General features: G+C 42.2%; 1 protein-coding gene across 5 annotated transcripts in view; it reads right to left on the reverse strand.

The window, feature by feature from the left end:
* Positions 1 to 21,097, reverse strand: part of NCOA3 (nuclear receptor coactivator 3) — a 134,242-nt gene that overhangs the window by 4,962 nt on the left and 108,183 nt on the right. Inside the window, exons 5-20 of one of the 5 annotated variants that reach the window (XM_047770927.1) lie at positions 20,720 to 20,766; positions 19,019 to 19,193; positions 18,441 to 18,629; positions 18,197 to 18,298; positions 14,471 to 14,611; positions 14,042 to 14,189; positions 12,499 to 12,890; positions 11,456 to 12,324; positions 10,087 to 10,222; positions 8,957 to 9,151; positions 7,528 to 7,785; positions 7,308 to 7,434; positions 5,392 to 5,563; positions 4,099 to 4,392; positions 2,591 to 2,695; positions 836 to 1,067 (exon numbers count right to left, since the gene is read on the reverse strand). In XM_047770927.1, the coding sequence (XP_047626883.1) occupies positions 836 to 1,067; positions 2,591 to 2,695; positions 4,099 to 4,392; positions 5,392 to 5,563; positions 7,308 to 7,434; positions 7,528 to 7,785; positions 8,957 to 9,151; positions 10,087 to 10,222; positions 11,456 to 12,324; positions 12,499 to 12,890; positions 14,042 to 14,189; positions 14,471 to 14,611; positions 18,197 to 18,298; positions 18,441 to 18,629; positions 19,019 to 19,193; positions 20,720 to 20,766 (3,582 nt within the window). Of the gene's footprint in view, positions 1 to 835; positions 1,071 to 2,590; positions 2,696 to 4,098; positions 4,393 to 5,391; positions 5,564 to 7,307; positions 7,435 to 7,527; positions 7,786 to 8,956; positions 9,152 to 10,086; positions 10,223 to 11,455; positions 12,325 to 12,498; positions 12,891 to 14,041; positions 14,190 to 14,470; positions 14,612 to 18,196; positions 18,299 to 18,440; positions 18,630 to 19,018; positions 19,194 to 20,719; positions 20,821 to 21,097 lie in introns of all 5 variants that reach the window. The other 4 variants (XM_047770926.1, XM_047770925.1, XM_047770924.1 and 1 more) reach the window with 4 other exon arrangements.

The raw sequence follows: 21,097 nt of genomic DNA on the forward strand, positions 1-21,097 counted from the left end.
AGAAAAAGAAGAAGTCATAATGCTCGAATGCTACCTCCTTGGAATATCGGCTTTCTATGGTAACTTGAGGGGTTTTTTTTTAAAGATGGAAGGTGGTGCTAAAAAGGTGCTAAAATGATGCTGCCTGCCTGTAATTCTAGCTTCTCACCAAGGTGACAACTAGAGCAACAGACTCACTATGGAGAAGCACACTGTCTGGATGCCGCCTCCAAGGGCAGTTACTTCGGTGAGTTTTCTGTATAAAAGGTACACCAGATCACGCCACTCTTCACTCTACCAGAGTCCACTAGACTGGACACACTGGGCGGCAGGAGGGGGATGGACAGACCTGCTGAATCTGTCTTCCAAATTAAGATGTGGGGAACTGAAAAAATAAGACCTGGGGGGAAAAAACCTCAACTACGACAGATCATCCGCCTTGATTACAATCACCTGTGCTCTCCAGTACACATTTTTGTTCTGATGTTTTTAATTAATTTTGCTTCTCTTGTGCAGTAACAAGAGAGAGTAAACAGTATTTTATTTCTTTTGAGGGCCGCACTCGTGGCATATGGAGGTTCCCACTAGAGGTCGAATCAGAGCTACAGCTGCCGGCCTACGCCACAGCAAAAGGGGATCCGAGCTGCATCTGTGACCTACACCACAGCTCACGGCAACGCCAGATCCCCAACCCACTGAGCGAGGCCAGGGATCGAACCCAAATCCTCACCAATACTAGTCGGATTCGTTTCTGCTGTGCCACAATGGCACCTCCTACAGTATTTGTTTTTAATATACAACAGATTTGGTGAATCTAATCTTACTTTGGGGAAGCCATTGTCACTGTCAAGTTTACCGTAATTTGGAGGATACGGAAACTGCTGGGGCGGAGCTTGGGGCATTGAAGGCCCGGCCAAGACCCCGTCCATGCTGGGGGAGGCAGTCACGTTAGGGGGTGGACTGAAGGCCTGCGTCTGCTGCTGCTGCTGCTGCTGCTGTTGCATCATCATCGCCACCCTCTGCTGCCGGAAGTGATGACTCAGCAACTCTCTGCTGCGCTGGGCAACCATCTGGGCGTTAAGGAAACCCTGCTGATACCCAGAAAGAACATGATTACACATGTAAATCACAAACCGGCCAATCTCATACATACAAGACCCCACAACACATGAGCTATCAGACAGAAAATAACACCCAAGGCCCTTCTTTAGAGTTACAAAAGAGGAAATACACAATTCTCATTGTGGTGAAGGCTTTCTGGCTGGGTGTGGATGTTGGGGGAGCAGAACAGGGACCTGGACGTTTCTGGGGTCTAGAAGATGAAAGGAGATGAGAAGTCAGGCTTTAACCTTGATAGAAAACATTCCTCAAAGTGAGAGAACATTTAGGAGTAGAATCTGAGGACCGACTTCAGAAATTATGAAATAAAACTACAAGAAGAAAAAAGGCAGGAATGAGAGTATGTTTAGGGAAGAAACAACAAGGGATTACAGTCAGATAAGCAGGAATCCACCCAAAAAGGGCTGGTAGTCTCTAAACCTGAGAGCAGAGGTGATGGGTAAGGAGGTGACATGATCAACATTAGGCTCTGCCAGCCGCAAAAGATCACCTCCAAAAAGCCAACATTTATCATCTTTTTGGAAAGCATCTTAGCTCAAGCTTATACAGAATGTCTGATTATCAAGGAAACATAAGATATCAGACTTCCAAGGAGGCCTAGGACAGTGAAAACCCGGCATTTCACAGTTGTTGCTGATGCTGTTGTCTAACAATATTTCAAACCACAGCCAGGAGTTTCCAGGAAGTCATCTGCCCTGTGCGGATGAAGGAAATACCTAACTCGGTCTCCACCTTGGGCCAGAGGTTCAGAAATTTAAGAGCATCCCTCTCACTATGGAAAACCAGTCATCTCGGGGTTTGTCACTGAGAGCAGGATTATGAATTATTTCTTTTCTTCTTAACACTTCTTATAATTTTAAAGTCTAACCAATAAGCAGCATGTGGTTTCACAATCCAGGGACAGAGAAAAGTTTACAGATTTATTATTTTAAATTCCTAAAAAGTAAGTGGTAGCTGTTTCCACAACAATTGATCACTAAGGAAATTAATTTTAAAACCACAAACCAGGAGTTCCCATCGTGGCGCAGTGGTTAACGAATCCGACTAGGAACCATGAGGTTGCGGGTTCGGTCCCTGCCCCTGCTCAGTGGGTTAACGATCCGGCGTTGCCGTAAGCTGTGGTGTAGGTTGCAGACGCGGCTCGGTCCCGCGTTGCTGTGGCTCTGGCGTAGGCCGGTGGCTACAGCTCCGATTCAACCCCTAGCCTGGGAACCTCCATATGCCACGGGAGCGGCCCAAGAAATAGCAACAACAACAACAACAAAAGACAAAACAAAACAAAAAAAAACCCACAAACCAGTTTTTAATAAAAGAACCTCTCTTCCTCTGATTCTTTCTAGCCATCAGCAGGAGAGAAGAAGGAAAACGAAAAATGATGGGACCACAGGATGGTTTCTTACAGAGGAAACTTGGAATCATGTACTCTATTTGTCCATCATGGGCAAGCCCTGCGCAGGGCATCCAGCCATGAACACGGAGAGACTTTTCTCACCTGGGAGCTGACCTGCGGCTGCATCATGGGCCTCATCACCGCAGCCCCACCAGCACTGGGGCTTTCCATTTTCATCTCAAGTGCCTGGCGGTTCTGATTCAAAAACTGGGGAGAGACAAGCTGGTTAGAATGCAAGTGGAATGAGCCCCAAATAGCTGTGCACGTCCTCGGCAGCAGCCAGCGAGGTCACGGTATCTCGCTAAACCCATTAACCTGGTCAAGTCCCATCTAAGCTGAAGCAGTGCCCTTTCACATTTCAAAGACGTTTGTGCGGAGAAGCCCCTGGCGAGTATGTGAAGCTTTAATGTTCCGCATCAGGAAGAGGGAAAGTGCAATTTCGTAGCTGAAAGAGTATCTTCAACAGAAGCTCAAAGCATTCATAAAGTCAAGATTTTCTCTGGGATTATTTAGGCCACTGGGGAAATAACTTTAATTTGGTCAAAGTAACACTGGAAAAACTACTTTTGTTACCTCTTCCTAGGTAATCGTCAGTGGAAAGAAATGGCAAAAAGCAAAATGATACCGTGAACGCATGAACACATCTTTCCTGAGTACCTAAACTGCTTTTAGGAATATCATACACTAGAAGAGTCTCTAGCTCTCTGGATGCTAAATTCACTCATCTGCTTATATGGTCCAGCTCTCTCAAGTTCAAGAATGTAGCACACTCACAATACAAACAATATAAATAAATACATTTTTAAAATTTGTTATGGGCCAACAGAACAATGGGAAAAATTATTAAGAGAGCTCAAGTTTTATCACACATGTAGGCAGCAGAGGTTCCTTAAAGAAAGCATGCTCAAATCAGTAAGGTTTAAATAGCTAATATTAAGGACTTTTTTAAAAAAGACATTATCTACCTCTAAGACCATGAAGCCATCAAGAAACACTCTTCTCCCCCAAGAGCAATCCTCTCTTACATGTCTTTTTTTGGCTGCTCCCATAGCATATGGAAGTTCCCAGGCCAGGGATCAAATCTGCACCACAGCAAGGACCCAAGCCACAGCAGCGATAATGCTGGATCCTTAAACCGATGCACCACAGAGAACATCCTTCTCTGGCATTTTAAAATTAAAATAGTCTTAGAGAGGAGTTCCCACGGTGGTGTAACGGGATCAGCAGTGTCTCTGGAGCACTGGGTTGCAGGTTCAACCCCCAGCCTGGCACAGCAGTTTAAGGTATCGACAACTGCAGCTCAGATCTGATCCCTGGCCCAGGAGCTCCATATGCTGTATGGTAGCTTCCCCCAAAAAAAAACATTCTTAGAGAAAGGTATCCAATTCTAATACAACCACTCCCAAGCAAGGAACCATCCATAGCAGGGAAAAAAAAAAAAAAAAAAAAAAGGAAAAAGGTTACACAGAATTAAAAACAAAAATAATTTCTTTAGTTGAGGAGCGAGTGGAGTGGCAAGAGCTCTGAGGAACAGTCTGAAAACAAATTAAAGAGCAAGAGGCCAAAGGGAAAGTGGGTCTGGGCCAAAGCAAGAGCGTGTGACTGGTTACCTGCTGGCCCTGCAGCCTTTGCTGAAGCTGCATTCTAAGCTGCTTGGGGGTGTTTGTCCTGGGTCTCATGATGTTGGCTCTGGGGTGCATTCCTTGGAGAGGAAAACTGCCTTGCTGGTTCATCTGATTCATCATAGAGTTAAATGATGGTGATTGTCCCTGAAGATTAAAGCCTCCTTGCATTGGAGGCCCCTGTGCTGGATACGTCTGCCCATACAATGCTGCCTTCTGCTCCATCATTACTGCCGCTTCTTGGCCTTGGAAAGCATCCTGTTTGGGCTCCAAAGCTTGTCCCTAAATATCAAACATATAAATAAATGGTGAAGTACATGCAAAAGACCAGGAGAAATCAAATGCTCTAAAGAAGGTGAAAAATAAAGTCAATATATGTGAACAACGATGTTGCGGAATTCCAAAAGCAAAATCAAGTTGTCTGAAGTTCCACAAGAACAGAAACCATCCCCTACCTTCTAGTGGCTACGTCCTAGTGCTTACCTTGCACAGGGTTTCACATTCAAATATCTTCTGGGCCAAATATCTACAGTGTATTGAGTAAATGGACAAATACTATTTGTTTCAGATAAGATCTCTGGACCAACAAAGACCTCCCATGCCAAGTGTAAAATAAATCAATTAAAATCACTATGATCACAGAATTTCCATTGTGGCTCAGCAGTAATGAACCGAACTAGTATCCATGAGTTGGTTAAGGATCCAGTGTTGCCGTGAGCTGTGGTATAGGTTGCAGACTCAGCTCGGATCCCGAGTTGCTATGGCTGTGGCATAGGCCAGAAGCTTCAGCTCTGATTCAACCCCTAGCCTGGGAATTTCCATATGCCTTGGGTGCAGCCCTAAAAAGACCAAAAAAAAAAAAAAAACAAAAACAAACATTTAAAAACTAAAATCACCATGATCAATTAATTCTCATGAAATCTGTACAAGAATGTTTTTGAAAGTGGCAAGAGGCAAGTTTAGTAGAGACAGGTTTATCAGCAACAGCCCACCCGGGGAGTTCCCGTCCTGGTGCAGTAGAAACAAATCCAATTAGGAACCATGAGGTTGTGGGTTTGATCCCTAACCTCAATCAGTGGGTTAAGGATCTGGCGTTGCTGTGAGCTGTGGTGTGGTCGCAAATGCGTCTCGGATATGGCACTGCTGTGACTCTTCATTGCATAGGCTGGCTGCTGCAGCTCCGATTCAAACCATGTTTGTGCATGCACGGGCATGTCCATACACGCGCACACAAACACACACACTCTCTCTCTTTTATACATCCATGGCATTGCTACCTACTTGATTTACAAGTTCAGGAATGCCCAGGGCTCTGTCAATTTCTTCCAAGCCTGTGGCATCTGTATTGCTCAAGAGTGTGTGCAGCTGGTCCAACAATGCTCTTTCATCACTCTGGCCTTCCAGGTTAGAAGGTGGCCCAAGGAGATCATCCAGGGAGTTCCTAAGAAGTGGCCTAAAAAGAAACGTGCAATCAATTTCAATGGTGCTTTTTCTTCTTTAAGGGAAAAAAAAAAAAAGATCAAAGTAACCACGCACAGTATTTTTCTTCCTTTTACCGCCACATCTGCAGCATATGGAAGTTCCTGGGCTAGGGGTCAAATCGGGCTGCAGCTGCCAGCCTATGCCACAGTTTGTGGCAACACTAGATCCTTAACCAACTGAGCAAGGTCAGGGATCGAACCCACATCCTCACAGATATTATGTTGAGTTCTTACCCTGCTGAGCCATAACAGGAACTCCTGTGCATAATATTTTTAATATGTAAACACTACCAGTATAAATAATAAACTAACAGAGTAGCAGAGAAGAATAAATGGCACCAATTTAAGACCCACAATTTTAAACCTCACCGGGTCGTCTTCAACAACCGTTATCTAGCTTACAACTCCCAATCCCACCACCAAAATGTAACTGCCAGACCGCTCAGCATTTGGAGGATAGCAGAGGTTCAGGAGGGATGGAAGAAGAATGTGTTTTCAAGACCCTCCAAGAATAGAAGTGATAGTAGTTAGGATACTTGTAAGTTGGAGAAATCAACAAAGGAACAGAAAAAAATGCTGAACTCAGCCCAGGGATCTACCAACTTATTTAAAACAAAACAAAACAAACCTGCATTATGCATGGCTCACGAGTTCATGTATGGACAAGTATAATACAAACCTCATACACCCACAGAAATGCCCCTTTTTCCAACACATTACAGGGGCCTGGGGCTAGACATTTATCCAGCCTTAAAAAAATTCTGTGATGAAACAGTTTGTTCTCTACTGGGTAGAATGGCACTCAAGTTAATAAACTCACGTAGTTACACCGATGTCTACTCAATAGATCTATTCATTTTTCTTTGCTAATTTATTGCAGAACTCAAGTTACAGTTGACATTGACAGGTAGCCTCTTTCATGCAAATGTTACTGACCCAACTAAAAAAACGAAATACAGACATAATCCACAACCTTTCTTTTGCACAAGTCAAACAGTGCTATAGTTCACTTTCATCCCTGAAATGTTTTAAATACTTTTAGAAGTAAAATCCATCCAGCAAAAAATAAAATAAATAAATAATTTTAGAAAAAAATTATCCAATTTCTGGAGCTTCCACTGCAGTGCAACAGAATCAGTGGCATCTCTGGAGCACCAAGACACAGGTTTGATCCCCGGCCCAGCACAGTAGGTTAAGGATTCGGTGTTGCTGCACCTGCAGCATAGGAGGCACCTGCAGCTGGGATTTGATTCCTGGCCTAGCAACTCCCTTAGGCCATGGGATGGCCAATAAATAAATTAATTAATAATAACAATAAATACTACATTAAAAAAAAAGAATTATTCAATCCTTAAAAATGAAGTTTCCACAAAACTGAGGCTCACCCTCTGAGGAGCATTTATCTTGTCCAACTAGTGCTAATTTATCGGCCTCCTTCTCATGGGGGAGGACTCTGACCTTACGGAGATCACCACCACTCGGAGGCTCTCAGGTGTGACCACCCAACAGACCTGCGAGCTGAGCAAAAGGGTTCTGCCGCCCCACTCCCAAAAGTGCCACTGCCTGCTCCCTTGAGCTCATTTTTCACACAGAGACGGCAACTGATAATTACAGAGAGTTTATCTCGTTCTCTTTCAGGTTTGTTGCTGTGCTCTAACCCTTTTCTAGATAATCCAATGCTTACATTTTCTACAGAGTCACTTAATAAAGCCCCACCTATTTTGAGTCCCATGAGGGCCTTGTTCCATAGACAACATGCCATCTGGCCAGGAACCAGGTTGGTTCGATGGTGCTCCTTGGCCATAAGGACCGACCCCCATTCCCACGGGAATCTCACCAGGCCCTGCAGGAGCAAAAAGAAAGGATACATTTTCAAATAAGCCAATGACAAAAGTTACCCTAAAACATCTAGTCTTTTTATGAAGTGGATGCTTACGCATTTGAAGCATCTGCTGCTGCTGCTGTTGCTGCTGCTGCAACACTGGTCTCGCACCTGGGATGCTATTGGACCGAAGAGGCATGGTGGGCATGGAGCCACCCACTGCAGGTCTGGGCAGAGAGGCGTTAAAATCCGTTCCTGGTCTTCCCATTGAGTTTGGATTCATAGGCTCCATTCGGCTGGCCTTTGAGTTAGGTAAGCCCCAGTCTCCTGAGGAAGGAGTCTGATTCACAGCCACGTTTCTGTTGGGTCCACCTAAAGCAGAAATGATTAGGTATTGTCCATGTTGGAATGAAATTCTTCTTACAACCCTTGACAAAAGAGTGTCTTGTCATCCTAAGAACAGGGCTAGCCACCTAATGAGACATTTTTGACAGGCCAGTATAGGCATACCTTCTTTTTATTGTGCTTCACAGATACTTTTTTTTTTTTTTACTACACATTGAAGGTTTACTGGCAACTCTGTACTGTCAGATGATGGTGAGCATTACTTAAAAACAAAGTTTTTCAATTAAGGTATGTACAATATTTTTAGACATAATGCTACTGAATACTTAACAGACCAGGATATAAACCTAACTTTTTTTTTTTCTTTTTGTCTTTTTGCCTTTTCCTGAGCCGCTCCTGCGGCATATGGAGGTTCCCAGGCTAGGGGTCCAATCGGAGCTGTAGCCACCGGCCTACACCAGAGCCACAGCAACACGGGATCCGAGCTGCGTCTGCAATCCGAACCACAGCTCACGGCAATGCCAGATCCTTAACCCACTGAGCAAGGGCAGGGATCGAACCCGCAGCTTCATGGTTCCTAGTCGGATTCGTTAACCACTGAGCCACGACAGGAACTCTTAAACATAACTTTCATATGCACTGATAAAGCAAAAACTTCATGTGACTTGTTGCATTATTTGCTTTATTGTGGTGATCTGGAATGGAATCTGCAGTATCTGATGTACACCTGTACTGCCAGGCCTGTGTTAGAAAATGTCTTGGACCAAAATCCTCCTTAAGAGTTTAAATCACCAAGACATAGAATAAATCAAGGATACTCATGATAGAAACATGCCACTGTTTTTCTATAATTGCAGTTATTTAAATGGCTTAAGTGTTTTTAATTTGCTTTTCCCAAAAGAATTTGTTTTTCTTTTTAAAGCTGCTCCTGCAGCATATGGAAATGCCCAGGCTAGGGGTCAAATCAGAGCTGCAGCTGCCAGCCTAGACCAAAGCCACAGCAATGCCAGATCCAAGCTGCACCTGCCACCTATGCTGAAGCTTGAGATAACGCTGGGTCCTTAACCCACTGAGCGAGACCAGGGATTGAACCCACATCCTCACAGACACTATGTCGGGTTCTTAACTCACTGAGCCACAACAGGAACTCCAACCCAAAAGAATTTTTCATCATAAGTATTAATTAAAAGTAACATACCCATAGCTGAGCCATAATTTTCCTGACCATCCATCATTCTTGGATTGCCACCCATCAGGGGTTGCTTCGTTAACATGGGGAAAGCACTGATATTCTTTACTGAAGGATTTGAGCCAACGGAAACGGGGCTATCTAGAGACACTGCTCGGTTATATGGAGGACGAACAGACTGCACAGACTGCGGACTCCTCAAACCTGTTAAAGACACAGCAGCACAATACATAAATATCCTCTGATGACCCACTACATCATCAAGCACAAGACATAAATACCAGTATCACCCACCCAAGAACGTCTTTCTTACTAAAATAAACACTATCTTCCCTTACAAAATAAATACTAAGCAGGCGCACACACACACAAAAAAGGCCTCATATTCCAAATAAAGTCAAAAACAAGCGTCTCAGTGTTGGCTGAAGTACTGGGCACTGTCTGTAGCCTGATATGGTCATTCATATTCTGCTTCACATTTGAAAATTTTCCCAGTGTTGCAAACTCCTAGAAGTTCTTCAACATACACCCCTGCATAGCTTCTGTTTAAAATTTTATAATTAAATGTAACCAGATTAGTTGCTTTCTACTCAAACAAGGAATAAAACATAAAATTTCCTCCTGACTTTTTTTTTTTTTTGCTTTTTCCAATCTGTTTGATCTATCTTATCTCAATTTAGGAAACAGCGCCATAAAAATGAATAACCACAAAATGTTTTTTCGCTTTTTTTTTTGGCTCGGCGCATTGAACACCTGACTAGTTTCCATAAGGATGCAGGTTCGAGCCCTGGTCTCACTCAGTGGGTTAAAGGATCTAGCGTTGCCATGAGCTGTGGTGGAGGTCACAGACACTGCTCGGATCTGGCATTGCTGTGGTGCAGGCTGGCAGCTGCAGCTCCGATTTGACCCCTAGCCTGGGAACTTCCATATGCCATAGGTGCGGCCCTAAAAAAACAACAACAACAACAAAAAACCCCAAAAACCAAAAAACAGTAACAAAAACCCACACACATTATAATTTAGTATAAGAAACTGAGAGGCAGAGAATGCAGTGTAAAGTTGGATCCTAGTCTGAGAATGTATACAAGTGTGCAGAAAAGGCTAAAAGGGAGCAAGAATAAAATCTAGTTCTTCCTTACCCAGAGAATTAGTTCCTTGAAACATCTGCTGCTTGGTTCCAAGATTACTACCATTTGTAGATATGGAATTATTATAAAAATCAGAACTAGTTAGATCACCAAGAATAGCATCTAGATTATCCAAGTCTCCAGATCCCTGAAAATAAAATGGTTTTAAGCACATTACTAGATATATAGGTATAAACATATTCGTCAGAAGAAAAGAGATAAAAGAGTAACAGGTAACCACGGTAGTAACAGGTAACCACGGTAGTTACCTGAAATGATAATGCCCACTTAAAAGATATGACCTCTACCCCTCATTGTCTTCCTTAAAAGTAAGAACAATTTAAATACTGGAATAAATCCATAGGTTGGGAAGTGCTTTCAAAGAGAATTTTCTTTTTGGCTTTTTCCCTTTTCTAGGGCTGCATCCATGGCATATGGAGGCTCCCAGGCTAAGGGTCTAATCAGAGCTGTAGCCACCGGCCTACACCAGAACCACAGCAACGCAGGATCCAAGCCACGTCTGCGACCTACACCACAGCTCACAGCAACCCCGGATCCTTAACCCACTGAGCAAGGCCAGGGATCGAACCCATAACCTCATGGTTCCTAGTGGGGTTCATTAACTGAGCCATGAAGGGAACTCCGAGAAATTTTTAAATGTATGCTTAATTCTCAAACTATAGGACAATTCCCAGCGAACATCAGTCCAAATCATCAGCTGACAGATGTCTGCCCTTCACATACTTCTGAAAACAGGTATGATTAATAATGAAAGCAAGCTGGTGTTCAACAAGATATTCATGGGTATGATTTTAAAAGGGCTTTAGTCAAAACGTTTGGAGAACGCTAGCTTAGAGTGAAAGAGACATCCTAACAGTATGACTTCTTCAAGGCTTTCATTTTCTCAGGTACATATTAACATCTCCCAGGACAGTGCTTTCTCAAAGCAGAGTTTGGGAAATGCTTGAGAATGTGATCATGTACATGAAACTTGATTTGAGGTAAAAATCAAAATCCTATTGCTTAACACAGAAGTTTGTGTTTTTTTTTTCTTTCTGTTTCTACCATAGCCTTAATGACCCAATGGGCTCATTCCAACAATAAAAACCAAAAACCTCGATGAAAAATGCCAAATTGGCTACTAAGGTATAATAAATTACATTTTAAAGCATATACATCGATACTTCTAAATTATATCATAATACACTTAACTGATGCTAAAAACAGTGAGCCCCCAAAAAAGATAGCTCCAGATTAATTCCCATTAAATACACCTAAAATAGAAGATAAGAATTCATGTATGATACACTGTCTTTCTAACACAGAAATGCAATGATCAATACTACAATGACAAAAATGAAACACAGAAAAGACAAATTACCTCTTCATTCGTTTCTGTCTTAATTTTAGAGTCTTTCTCTTGACTTGAGCTAGGAATGGCTGAACTGCTGCACTGGCTCATTTTACCGTCCACGCCTTCTACTTTGGGCTGCAGTTCTTTGGAGAGTGTGTCACTAGGATCATCCCTGTCCAGCAGATATCTAAGCAGAGCGTTATTTTCCTTCTTCTTAGGACTTAGTTGCTCCTGCTTGACGTTTCCTTCCACACAAGATGCTGTGCTACTAGTGTCTTTCCCAGTGGCTTCGGCAGTAATCTTGGCTACTTCGGCCGGCGAGTTCCCATTCTGCAGCAACTTGTGCAAAATCCGGTGCTTCTCTTGCAGCAATGACCCATGCATATTGGATGTGGAGGACACTCCTCCAGAGGTTGAAGAGGAGACCCCAGAGGGGCTGGTGACGCTAATGGCCGAGTCTTTACATCCTGAATCCAGCGGGGAGTTGGTCAAGGAGGAATGGCCCCGGTCATCGGAGGAACAGGTAAGTAACTGCAGTAACTTTTTGTGACCTTTGCTCTCCAGAGGACCCCTTTGATTCTCTGAGCCTTCCACACTGCTCTCCTTACTTTCCTTGTCATTGAGGTGATCCCTGCTATTGGACTGACACATGGAACTCTCCACTGGATTCTGGTCACAATACAAGCCTAGGGGACTCTTGGAATCCTGACTGCTCGCTTTACTTGGTTGGGTTATGTTCATATTGGGAGAGTTATCCAGTTTGGGACCTGGTGAAGACAGAGTAGATAAAAGAGAAGTCCCCACACCCTCACTGATAGCTTGAAGGGCACTGAGAGAGCTGCTAGAAAAGCTGTGATTCCCAGTACTGCCAGAAGATCCCATGGGAGAGTGCACACCTGGATTTGGAGAAAAATTTGGAAAAAGATTAGACTATCAGATGTGCTAAAAAAACACCACTTAACATGCAAAAGTTCTATTTTAAAATGAATTAACTTTATAGGAATTGCAGTGGTATGGAAAGAACAGAATTAACGAAAAAGAAAAAAATTAAGGAAATGCAACACCAATACCTGCAACGGGAGAAAACTGATGTGAGGCCATCTTTGGGCTCCCACGATTACGAGGAGAAATCATGATATTCTGCTGGTTGGAGCCAAGACCAGGACTCCCGTGCGGAGGGCTACTCATGTTGAGACCGTAGTTGCTGTTCTGGTAGGAAGACGGTGACTGCATGCCTGGTCCAGGGTTCATTGAAGCTATGCTACCAGCAGCCCCATACCTAGCTCCAGTCATCTGGCCTGTGGTGCTGGGGTCAGCCAAGCCATAGGTCCTGCTGCTCAGCATCTGTAAGCCCTGGTTTGGCGACATGTTCATGCCGCCTACTGAACTGTTGCATCCAGCTGCTGGAGGCCTAACGCCTTGTCCAACAGGATTTGGGTTTGGTCTATACCCATTCTGTTCCCTGCAAAGAAACAGAACATCAAAGTTTTACTGAAAAATTACAGCATGCATTAAAAGCCTGAACCTGATTTTCTTTTTTAAAGATGAAGTGCCCCCAGGAATTTAACTTCTCAGGCGTCATTCCAATACCTAGTGACAACAATCTAGATATTGATCAGTTATTAACCTAATAACATATTTTTAATAAGCCACATAACCTAAACAAGGGACACCATCGGAGCACCGTGAAGGGCCCAAAGCTATGTAGCTAGAATCTCAGTGGGGCTTTACTAGAGTTCCTGTATATCAAAGGGTTAACCTGGAGATGCCTGCAAATTACTCAAGACAATTAATGGGTGAATATTCTGCTTCTTTACCATTAGCAACAGCAACCACTTTTTTTTTTTTTTGGCCGTGCTCTTGGCATGCGGAAGGTCCCAGGCCAGGGATAGAGCCAATGCCACAGCAGTGACCATACTGGATCCTTAAACTGCTGAGCCACTAGGGAACTCCCTGTAACTACTTATTCTTAAAGTCTACCTTCAAATTTTATTTTTATTTATTTATTTATTTATTTATTTTTGGTCTTTTTGCTATTTCTTTGGGCTGCTCCCGCGGCATATGGAGGTTCCCAGGCTAGGGGTCGAATCGGAGCTGTAACCACCAGCCTACGCCAGAGCCACAGCAACTCGGGATCCGAGCCGCGTCTGCAACCTACACCACAGCTCACGGCAACGCCGGATCGTCAACCCACTGAGCAAGGGCAGGGACCGAACCCGCAACCTCATGGTTCCTAGTCGGATTCGTTAACCACTGCGCCACGACGGGAACTCCTACCTTCGAATTTTAAATTCAATTCCTAAAAGCAATCTAATGCACCATTAGAAATGAAAAGTAACAGAGTCAGATTTTATAAGCTCTTTCATCCACTAGTCTTCCCAACTTCCAGCTTTCCTTTGGAATTAGTTATCTCATGAACACATCCTCATTTTCACATAAAACTACAACCTTAAAGAAAACATCATAATCCATGAATCTAAATTCAATTCCGCAAACCCAACAACCTGCCTGCTTTTTCTCTTGTTAAATTTTCTCCCTTTTTACATTAATAATAAAGCACCTTGAGAACACGTGCTGCATTTAACATGAGCATACACAGTAGTCTATCATTACCTCTGAAGAAAGTGGGTGGAGACAAAGCTGTGACGATCATTTGTTACAGGATTTCGAAAGAGTTTGCTCTTTGTCTGTGCAGTCACTATAGTGCCATCAGCCAAAGAGAATCGGTACACCGGGGTTTCTGCATGGCCATGGATATAAGCTGTTGGGGAAAATACCCTATTATTAGTAACTACAACTGGCAGACCACACACAGAAGAAGAGACGAAGGAAGTAAATCTCAAGTGCAACATTTTCAAAACCCAGTCAGAGACTGGACCTCACCAAAATTAGGAAAAGGCTAAAATAAAAAATGCTCAAGAATCCTTTTCCTACTACCTCACACAGACAGACAATATCTATAGTTATGTATGTACGTACTGCTCTATAGCATTCCAAACATAATGACAAACAAGATCAAGAAGCAACCTCCAAAAGCTTTACCTTCTTGATAGTGACGTTTCTGGGACCATGACTGCCCATCATTAAGACTAAAAAATCTCTGGATACACCTTCGGATTATATCTTCAAAGCCAGGCCTCATGGAGGATCTCAGTGAATTTGTATCTATACTGACAACTTTTCCTATTAAACAGAAAAAAGATTTAAATCCAATCTACAGGTATTCACCAGTTACATACTACATGGCTTAGCACTGAATAAAATACACTAAATCTTTGTCCCATCTTCTGATCCAAATTTCTGCTATGTCCAGCCAGAGCTTCTCTAAGGACATAGCCCTGCAGGACTTGTGCATTAAGTGTTCTGCCATATAGACTAGGAGAGTGTTATCACACAACTCATTTCACTGTACAGAATATAACGTGTCCAGATAACCTTAGATTCATTTTCATTTAGTTGAAAAAGTAACAAATACCAGTAAAATCTTAATAGATTCTGTCCCTGCAATTACAAAGCAAGAGAAAATACCTGCCTCAACAGCTAGAGGGACAGTACAGCTCTTTCCACATGAAGTGACTGCATTTTTAGCCATTTAAATATCTAAACTAAGAGGGTTAACTAAATACTCATTTTCCTAAGTATGAACACTTCTGACAAATGTTCCTTATCAAATACATGAGGGACAGGAAATACATACAACTCAAAAAAACTATGAAATTAAAGAACATTTCAGAGTTCCCGTTGTGGCTCAGTGGAAACAAACCCAACTAGTATCCATGAGGACGCAGGTTTGATCCCTGGCCTCACTCAGTGGGTTAAGGATTTGGCATTGCCACAAGCTGCAGTGTAGGTCTCAGACACGGCTCAGATCTGGCATTGCTATGGCTGTGATGTAGGCTGGCAGCTGCATTTCCAATTCAACCCCTAGCCTGGGAACTTCCACATGCCGCATGTGCAGCCCTAAAAAGAAAAAAAACAAAAATTACCGACAACGTCCAGGGCAAAAACTGTGTGATCAACATCTACGACATGGATTTCTATACAAATTATGCTGCATGGTCAAAAAAATGTCAGACTATGAAAGAAGCTTATATGGATGTCAAGACTACCAACAGCTGTTTTTGTTCTCAGAGCTTTTACTAAAAAATGTAATATTCATCCAGACAACCTCTTATGTTCGGCACCAACATGTCCACCAGATTCAGAAATGATGGCAGTCATGACCCGGAAGTGAAGACTTGAAAGAAGTGGTCAATAATTTGATTATAGACAGACTGGGAAAGATGTAGGAAAAGTCTGCCCATCTATGTATCCTCTCCATGATGTGTTTCTAAGAAAAGTAGAAATGCTGAAGGAATCAAGTTTGGACTGGGAAAATTCTCAGAGTTTCTAGTACTGTAAAAGACAGTATTAGAGAAGCTACTGAGAATGAGAAAGGCACTGATGGGTATGAGCCACCAGTGCAAGAATCGACTTAAGACCCAGGTCTTTCATGACGACAAAGAATCTTGGGAGGAGGGGGGAGTACGGAGGAGGGGCAAATGCAATCCAGGACAGAGTAAACACGTGTGCACTGCGCCCGGCAGGGGAACTATCTGTCCTTACCACCATCTGTCCTTAACACGGGAGAACAGACTTGTGGTTGCCAGGAGGATTGGGGGATGTGCGGGTGGATGGACTGGGAGTTTGGGGTTAGTACATACAAACTGTAACACTTAGACTAGATAAACAACAAGGTCCTACTGTATAGCACAGGGAACTATATACAATCTTCTCAGACAGACCATGATGGGAAAGAATATACAATAGAATGTGTGTGTATGTGTGTGTGTGTGTGTGTATGTGTCTATAGATACATATATATAGATATACACTGAGTCATTTTGCTGTATAGCAGAAATTGGTATGTTATAAATCAACTATACTTTAAAAAAATAGAAAATAAATTTAAAAAGAGTAATCTGTCCTCAACTACCTCCCCTGGGCTTAGGTCTGAGAGCCACATTACAAATACAAAACAGACATTCAGGAAAGGTTTGTTAAATGAAATACATCAGGGTCCAGAGTAATAAAATCTCTCCAAAAGCCAAAGAAACTACTGTATTGAGTGCAAACCTCCCACAAAAGAATGGACAGCAACTGGAAGGTACCAACTACAACTGTGATAAGATGGTTCTCAGATGTTAACCAGACAAAAGTATTTAATTTTTCTTGCGCAGTAATTTCTAACTGTTATAGTAAATAGGCATCTCTAATAAAAGAAAATATTGATAAGATTTTTTTTCTTTCTATGGCCACACGTGTAGCAAATGGAAGTTCCAGGGCCAGGTGTCGAATCGGAGCTATAGCTGGGTCCTACACCACAGCCACAGCAACACTGGACCCAAGCCACGACCTATAGCATGCAGCAACACCAGACCCTTAACCCACCAAGCAAGGCCAGGGATCAAACCTGCATCCTCACAGAGAGGTCAGGTCACTAACCCACTGAGCCACAACAGAAACTCCAATGAGATCACTGTTAAAGATTCTACTTGCTCAACTGCTTAGGTAACAACTTTTTATTTAGCATTTTCAGCTACGAAGTATAAAGTACCTAGTGTCATTTAGGGAGAAAATTTATACTGCCAAATCATAACAATACGGACAAAGAACAACTCTAAAATAACACACAGAAATTCCTGTTACTAGGTTTGATATCCGAAGGTGAGTACAGAGAAAATTTTCCATTATAAAGTAAGATTCATTAGTGTGAACAGACTGTCAATTCAGATTATGAAGAACTTTTGCTTTTTTTCCCATCTGTGAAAAATAATATGAAGTAGCCTTAAATAACTGAGTCTGGCATAAAATGGTTGATGACTTCAAAAATAACCATTTTTTATAGTAAAATATTATGTGTATGTACATACATACACACACACACCAGCTCTGTGTTACATGTTTATTTAAACCTATTCCTTTTTATCAAGTTATTTATTGAAGGTTGACATGGTAGACACAAAGCAAATAATACAGACTTTCACTTCAGGCAGACCCAGCTGCAAACACTCTTAGTAGTCATGACCTTGGACAAGCAACTCAACCTCACTGTCACCGGATCTGAGATAAAGCGTGTGTGACAAACCCTTGGTATCAACATTTAGAGTTAAATGATCAAAAGAGCAAATACAGATGATACTGCCACTATGTTTAATTTCATCATTATGCCTTATCAACTATAATGGCCTTCTTTACTCTCATGGCCCAAAAAGGACAGACCAAGACTGAAATTCATGTTGATGTCAACAATTACTCCCAGTAACTCTCATCAAATTACCCACAAAAAAGGGGCTTGAGGTTACAGAAAAGAAATAGTAACTTCTGGGAGTTCCTACTGTGGCTCAGAGGTAATGAAGTCAACTAGCATCCCTGAGGATGCGGGTTCGATCCCTGCCCTCACTCAGTGGCTTAAGGGATCTGGCGTTGCTGTGAACTGTGGTGTACGTCACAGACGCAGCTCAGATCTGGCGTTGCTGTGGCTCTGGCATAGGCCAGTGGCTACAGCTCCGCTTAGACCCCTAGCCTGGGAACCTCCATATGCCACAGGTGCAGCACTAAAAGGACAAGACAAAACAAAGGAAAAAAAAGAAACACAGGAAATAATCCATGCCAAGTATTCATTATAGTGGGTGCAGGCACTTAAATGATAGTGCAGGCTGTAGAAACAGTTAACTTCTATAAAAATTTTCAAAATGAACAATACGCAGGCACATGCACAGTTTTTACCTGAAAGATCATGTCTAGTAATAAAGCTCTCAGGGTTTGATGGAAACGCTCTTTCTCCAGTAGTGATTCGGCGGGCCACACAGATCATGCAGGATTGCAAATCTGCAATAGAAAATTGAACCAGGTAAGGATTCTATTTAACCTTTGGCTACATCTGTTCAATAGGCGAGTACGGACATCGAATTCAGTAAGAAGAATTACAACCACGGAAATCACAAAGCTCCAAACATGTGATCGAGCTCACCTTCCCCCTCCTCCATCATAGCTCGAGGCTGGGACAGGGCAAAGCACTGCATCGTTTCATATCTCTGGCGCATTTCAGGACTAGTGTTCATGTCTTCCAGGATATCATGTGGTATTTTCATCAACATACGGCAATTAAATGTATGGCTTTTTTGTCTCTGGGTCTCATTTGTCCAGGTAACTCCATTAACTTTGGAAAACAAGTTGAAAGGAGTTTTTTAAGCTGGCAATTTCAGTCTGTGACTATCATCAAGAATTGAAGCTACACCTATTTTCTCATTATACATCTTTCACAGTAATTTCTACACTAATATTTCAAAGTGGCAATATAAAAAACACTGGAATAATTTCAACTTCAACAGATGTCTCATTTATATTCTATAACTCACTTCATACCCTGGACCCATGAAATGTACACCAAATTCTAAATTCATCTGAAAATTTTGCTAGCTACCACTTATCTTGTTCTACATAAATCTGATCACTTGGTTTTCTAAAACGTAAAAGATCAATTTTCTAAGAAATGGTCAAAAAAAATTTTTTTTTAACTTATCTAGAAAACACACATTAAAAGCCTACCTGTAGATTTCGGTAAGTTTTTAAGGAAATCCTTTCTGTCTTCTTCATGCAAGATACTGTAGACACTTGTGTTAACCAGGTCTTCTTGCTTGTATTGCAGGTACTGAGTGACGTTTTCTGACACAAATACAATGTTTCCTTCTCGATTCACCACAAACAGGAAACCATCCAACGCCTGAAGCGGATATGTTGATGTTGGCGGGCTATTAGGAACTGAACCCTATCCCCTCCCCCCCCCCCACCAAAATGCATCTGTTGAAGCCCTGACCCCCAGTGTGACTACGTTTGGAGACAGGGCCTTTCAGGAGGTAATTAAGGTTACTTGAGGTCGTAAGGGTAGGGCTCTAATCCAATAGGACTGGTGTTCTTATAAGAAGAGAGAGAGAGACACCAGAGATGCACACGCACAGAGAAAAGGCCATGTGAAGACACAAGAAGGCTGCCATCTACAAGCCAAGGAGAGAGGCCTCAGGAGAAACCAAGCCTGTCAACACCTTGATCTTGGACTTCCAGCCTCCAGAACTGTAAGAAATAAATTTCTGCTGTTTAAGCCACCCAGTCTGTGGTATTTTGTTATGGTAGCCTTAGCAGACTAAGACACCAGCCTTGGTACTAAATATAATTTGAAAAATCTACTACTGATTCAACCACTATTAGCCACCATTCCTATTAACATTAGCAACATTAATACAGGGTTATATGAAAAATAAAGACAATTTCAAGAAAGACAAATACAGGCAGCACGAGATTTGAATTAATGTCTAATATAATTTTTGAAGGATTACTTCTTCAAAGGAGCTTTTAATAATAAGAAAATCATCCTTACTGCTCTCCATTTTCCCACTTGATACCAAGTCAAGCTACAGGAATTACCCCTGTCTTTAATGGGAATTTACAAAGAGGAACAATGCACTTTACTAAAAAGTAGCTGGAGCAAACTAACTGAAATAAGAACAGTTTTGTTTTTGATGAGTCAAAGTTTTATTAAAGGGCTTTCAGGCCCTGACTTAAAGTAAGAGAAACATTCTGTAAGTGCTACAGGTTAATTACATCTATTTAAAACAACTACTTAACAAAAAATACATTTGGGTTTTTGTTTTGTTTTGCTGCTTTTTAGGGCCACAACCAGGGCATATGGAAGTTCCCGAGCTAGGGTCTAATCAGAGCTGTAGCTGCCAGCCTACTTCACAGCCACAACACCACCAGATCCAAGCAGCATCTGTGACCTACACCACAGCTCACGGCAACGCCAGATCCCCTGTGACCTACACCACAGCTCACGGCAACGCCAGATCCCTAACCCTTTGAGCAAGGCCAGGGATCGAACCCACATCCTCATGGATGCTAATTGAGTTCATTACCCCTGAGCCACAATGGGAATTCCAAAAAATATATTTTAGGCCTTAAAAATTCTTCCAAAATATAAAATTGTAGTGTGTATAAGATCAATCCACACACAACAATGCACCAAAGAGTCTGAGGTAAAATACACCCAAAATATTTGGGTGGGGGGAGAATGCCACAGGACCTCCTGAGTTACACATATTGTAAATATAAGAGTATTTTACCATCATATTCAGAATACTAAGTTCTATCTCATGAAAAGAAACATTTTCTTTTGTTCTCACATCCTAACCATACACACACAAAAAAATTTTTTAAGTAACACAGCTGACTCGATAGCTAAAACCATACACTTGCCTGAAGTAAAAGTGGTCCTAAGGAGTCTTTATCAATCACCCCTTGTCCTGTGGAAGATACATCAGCTTTCTGAACATCATCATCATTGGAAATAGCTTTCCCTGAAAAGACATAAGGCAGTACTACAAATAGCATATATATATCAGCGACAGATTAAATCCACCTTCAAATGGTCCCCCAGAACAGACCCAAAGAGACATGCACACACATGTGCATTTGCATATACACACCATTTCCTGGTTAAGAAAATGATGCTACAATTTTTAGAGGTTAAAGTTAAATTTCAGAGTTACCCAGAAGGGCAGAAGTTATTCTAAATTTTCTTTCCCTACTAAATGTACTAGCAGAGCAGGTCAACTCATCTGTCCATTCCCAAAG

The sequence above is a fragment of the Phacochoerus africanus genome, chromosome 3 (genome assembly GCF_016906955.1).
Source record: "Phacochoerus africanus isolate WHEZ1 chromosome 3, ROS_Pafr_v1, whole genome shotgun sequence".
NCBI classification, from domain to species: Eukaryota; Metazoa; Chordata; class Mammalia; order Artiodactyla; family Suidae; genus Phacochoerus; species Phacochoerus africanus.